Source organism: Nicotiana tabacum, chromosome 21 (assembly GCF_000715075.1).
Source record: "Nicotiana tabacum cultivar K326 chromosome 21, ASM71507v2, whole genome shotgun sequence".
In the NCBI taxonomy this organism is placed as follows: Eukaryota; Viridiplantae; Streptophyta; class Magnoliopsida; order Solanales; family Solanaceae; genus Nicotiana; species Nicotiana tabacum.
The window spans coordinates 66,857,977-66,862,836 of NC_134100.1; the positions used below are offsets into that span (position 1 = coordinate 66,857,977).

Here is a 4,860-nt window from a genome sequence, read left to right on the forward strand (position 1 = left end):
GTCTTAACAAAAGACGCTATACATATAAATATACACCGTCTCCTTCCCTTCCCCAAAACAGAATCGTCGAGCCTCCCCCCCCAAAAAAAAATTAAAAAAATCTAAACATCCTCCATTTTTAATCCAAAAAAAAATTGTGTGGAGCCCACCCGTCACACAAAAAATAAAGATTCTCGGTCCCACATGCTAGCTAAGGCATTATCTCGGACATTGTTGCTTGTTTCGGCTCCAAATCACAAAATTTTCGACTTTCTAAAAACCTTAAATCGAGGTATTCTGACTTAGTTTTGGTTAAAACTTGTATAGAAAATGCATATTAGTTGTTTTTATGTGCTCTATGTTATTTTGTGATTGTTTTACGATTTAACTAATTTGTTATTTTTTATCCGGACTATAGTTTTAGTGTGCTAAAAAAATTCGTAAAATAGAGAAATTGTTATTAGTTGTTTAAAAAATATTAATTAGTTACTTTTTACTGTGGTATATGTATTTTCGTGATTGTTTTGTGTTTAAATTGATTTGTTGTTTTTATCCGATTTAGATTATTTATTTGCTAAAAGACTAGTAAACTAGATAAATTGTTACTTTAGTTGCCTGTAGTGGTATCTTGTGGCCTAATGTAGTACTCGTATTTGTAATGTAGTGACCTTTTAGCGTAATAAAACGTAGTGCCCTTTAGCATAGTATCCTTGTAGTTATAGAAATAAATCATTTAAGTATCTCTTATTCCCAATAACACGTCAAAAAGTTGACAGTTCAAATACAAACTATCTCCAATTATAATCAACAAACGTAAGAACATAAGAATTCAGGATACATTGGTGCTTCTGGGCCTCAAATATTGTGTCTGGAACCAAATTGTGAATATTTAATAATTAAATCTTGTATAGTTATGAAAATTAATTATTTAATTTTAGTATAAAAAAAAATAAGTCAGTAACAAACAAACAAACATATAAAATAATAAAATCAACATATTAAATAATAAAACTAACATATTAAATAATAAAACTAACATATACAATAATAAACTAACATATAAAATAACAGACTTGTTGAGTGAAAAATTGAAAAAAAAATTTCATCATGAACATAAGAATTCAGGATACATTGGTGCTACTGGGCCTCAAATATTGTGTCCGGAACCAAAATGGGAATATTTAATAATTAAATCTTGTATAGTAAAAAATAGGTGAATAACTAACAAATATATAAAATAATAAAACTAACATATTAAAGTAACATATAAAATATAAAATTATAATATTAAAAATGTATCAACCTAATTAACAATATAGTAAAAATATCGAATAAAATTTAATATTCAAGGTATTGCAATATATTTAAGCAATGGAAAAGAAAAATAATGTAATTAATTTTGTTCAATTTACAGTAGTCGTAATGGAGGTTCCGCCTTTGCATCCCGGACCTGCCTCTTTAGAGCTACTATTGCTACAGGCCGAGCATAAGTCTTCCTACATATGGGAGGGGCAGTTATTGGCCCAGACTTTACGTTCTAGGAGAGTAGACGATATGTGGGACTTTCTTAAGACCCACCAGCTCCATCCCAGTATAGTCAGATGCCTGCAGGATACGGGTTTCTATAGGATCATTGAGATCGGCCGGCTGCAGCTGGATTGGTCGTTGATCAAGGCTTTGATAGAGCGGTGGCGACCAGAGACGCACACATTACATTTGCCCATTGGCGAGGCCACTATCACGCTGCAGGACGTGGAGGTTCTGTATGGGCTGCCGGTTGATGGACTTCCTGTTGCTTTGCCGCATGCCATGAGAGATTATACGGGAAGTCAGTACCTAGAGACTTTGCAGCGACTCACCGGTTTCCGGCCAGAGGATGAGGGCGTATTGGTTGGGGCTAGTCGTCTTGCGTTGACGCCCGTCCGGATGCATTTGGAGGCCATGCATGATGACATTACTCATGATACATCGGATCTTCATATTAACCGGTACACGATGTTACTGCTGCTGCTTATGTTTGGAGGCATATTGTTCCCGAACACTTCGGGAAACCTAGTCAGCTTGAGATTTCTTTATCATGTTGAGCGGCTAGATGATTTACATCAGTACAGCTAGGGTGTTGTTGTTCTTGGTTACTTGTACAGGCAGATGTGTCGGGCATGCATGGGCACCCAGCGAGACGTTGCATGATTTATGCCGCTACTGCAGGTGAAAACATAGTCAATTACTCTCTTCATTGTAACATGCATCATAAAAATATGCCTTAAATTTTACGTCCAAATTGTATATTAGGTTTAAGCCTAGGAGTGGTTCCTTCAGTTTCAGCCACCTATACCACCCATAGCTCAGGATGCACCACCTCCACCGTCTCTCCCTTTGGCTAGGAGGTGGGTGGATAGGCGGGGATACGGACGCAAGTATGAGGCTCGACATAATCTTCCCTATTGCAGAGATTTGTTGGATTTGCTGGAGGATGCACAGGTAATTCTATATTTAAGTTTACTTGGCATGGATTTATATGTGTTGTGTATATTCACGGTTCCTGTTTTTACGTAATAGTTCATTTGGAGGCCATACAACGACGAGCTAATAGCTAGTTTGCCCGATTATTGCTCGACCGGGCAACTTATCTGGAGCTCTTCCGTCTCGTTGATGTGCCTCGATATTGTCGAGCATCATGCCACCGAGCGAGTCCTTCGCCAGTTTGGTCGACCGCAGCTTATACCTCCATCGCCCGCTTGGCTTATGACACATTACCAACAGGATGATCGTTCGAGGGTTGACCAGGCATATGAGGCATGGCTAGAGTTGCAGATCGAGACTTGGGACCAGCGGTGTGACCTGATTCCGCCACCCCCTCCACCCGATCTTATGGATGGTGAGCATGCGTATATGGGCTGGTACCGCAACATTACCCAACTTTTCGTCGGGAATCCTATTCATCGAGATGGCGGTCGGTTCATTCCATACGCCGGGAGACATGAGGCGCTGGTATGTTATTTGGTATACTTAGTTATAACATTAACATTACCGTTTCACAATTAATATTTTACATGTTGTGTAGGTTATTGGCCTACATCTTTTCCACCAGTTAGGACTGCAGATGCAGCAATATACCGGCGAGGGAGTGACCGCTTTTCACGACTATGGCCGGCGGGTTACAGATTTGGCTGCCCGGACATTGCAGCGAACCCGGGATGATGAGCGCTTAGGACACGAGGCTGATTATATGGCACCAGAGCAGTACCATCGTGGTCCAGCAGTCCAGCCTGCACGTGGTTGACATGGCAGGGGTCTCCCACGAGGCATGGGTGTCCCGCAAGGTCGTGGGGTTTGGCGAAGAGGTGGTCCCCAGCAAGGGGGCGTTGAGGCACTTGTTGAGGATGTTGGAGTTGATCAGCCGGGTGACCACCCTGAGCCACAGTCAGCTCCTACTGATATTTCACCATTTAGCCTAGGGTTACTTCAGGGACTTCGCAGGTGACCCCATCAGCTCCATTGTTGATCGCCGGCACGACCTTTACCTCACATGACTGGGATACGTATTTTCCTGACCCTCCAGAGGCATCGACTGTTGCTATTGTTCATCCGCTTTGAGATGTGGATAGTGGGCTCCGACTGAGTTATGGCTCATCATCTAGGGATGCTGAGGATCTTTCACAGGATTTGGTTAGTTTGTATTACTATTATTTATATTTGTGTTTATATTATTGATTAGTCATAAATATCTAAAGACTATTTTTTTAAAGCCATTTTCCTCACCTTTCACGGACAGACCTGAGACGGATGATTATATTGAGGAGGCCACTGAGACCATGGTAAGGCATTTTAATTTTTTTTAGCTAACACATACATTACTAATATATATTTCATATACTAAAATATCTCATTATTTTGTAGGTTACTGTTGGATCGACAGCCCCTTCTACCGAGCCTGCCAGCCTTACTGATGATCATGATGCAGCGCATCCTCCGATAAAGAGGCGCGTGATGAGAATGATCCTAATAGTGTAGCTGGGCGGTATGGGATGCGCCTCAGGCCAGCGGCTGCTTTAAAGCATAAAGACAGTGGAACACATTGATGTTTTTTTATTTTATGTACATATGACAATCAGTAAATAATAGCAACTTTATCTATGGTTTAGCATCATATGCGCCTTATGTTATTATTTCTCGGTTTCTTTGTTATTTTAATACTAAAACTGGGCAAAACAAATATAGCAACTTAACATAATTTAAATTCGATACAACTAATAAAAATATATGACATGGAAAACATAAATATAAAATACCACACTCAACACATACGTGTATTTGTTTAGTCACTACCGCCCATTACCCTCTGCTCCAACCACTTAAATTTCTCTTCCATCTTATTTTTTTCTTCTTCCGCCTCTTTTAGTTTCTCCTGCAGTGCCGCAATTTCTTGTTGCATTTCAGAGTTCTGGCGTTGGTAATCAACGTTCATATTCCAAACATACTGCAAAATTGATTTGTAGTATTCCTGGTTAATGGGTTCATCATACCATTCCTCAAACATACAATGATTTCCGTCATTGCCTCCAAGCCTGTATAGACACATCCAGTATCTGCGCCCAACATTACCATCGGACCAACATACCTTCATAATCACACGTTTTCCACAATAGCACCTTGGTTGGTCATTACGTCCAGACATTTGTTAATGCAAGAAAAATGAAAAATTTATGGAAAGTTTTGCTATTTGTTTTGGTTAAGCGCGGATAATAACTAAAATGCGCTAGTCATTTATAGCAAGAAAAAATACATAACGTGGTATGCAATCGCGCTATGCTTCGCGTGCTAATGATTCTTTACGGTACAATAATACTTTTCCAGAAGACAGCTTTTCCAGAACGGCAG

The 4,860-nt window shown here is 39.8% G+C and overlaps 1 protein-coding gene across 1 annotated transcript; it reads left to right on the forward strand.

Annotated features, from left to right (window-relative positions):
• Positions 1 to 1,401: 1,401 nt before the first annotated feature.
• On the forward strand, positions 1,402 to 3,262 carry LOC142175276 (serine/threonine-protein phosphatase 7 long form homolog). The gene is made up of 4 exons (XM_075241861.1): positions 1,402 to 1,869; positions 2,299 to 2,460; positions 2,539 to 2,970; positions 3,044 to 3,262. Exons 1-4 carry the CDS (start codon positions 1,402 to 1,404, stop codon positions 3,260 to 3,262), a joined length of 1,281 nt encoding a protein of 426 aa, XP_075097962.1.
• Positions 3,263 to 4,860: the final 1,598 nt, after the last annotated feature.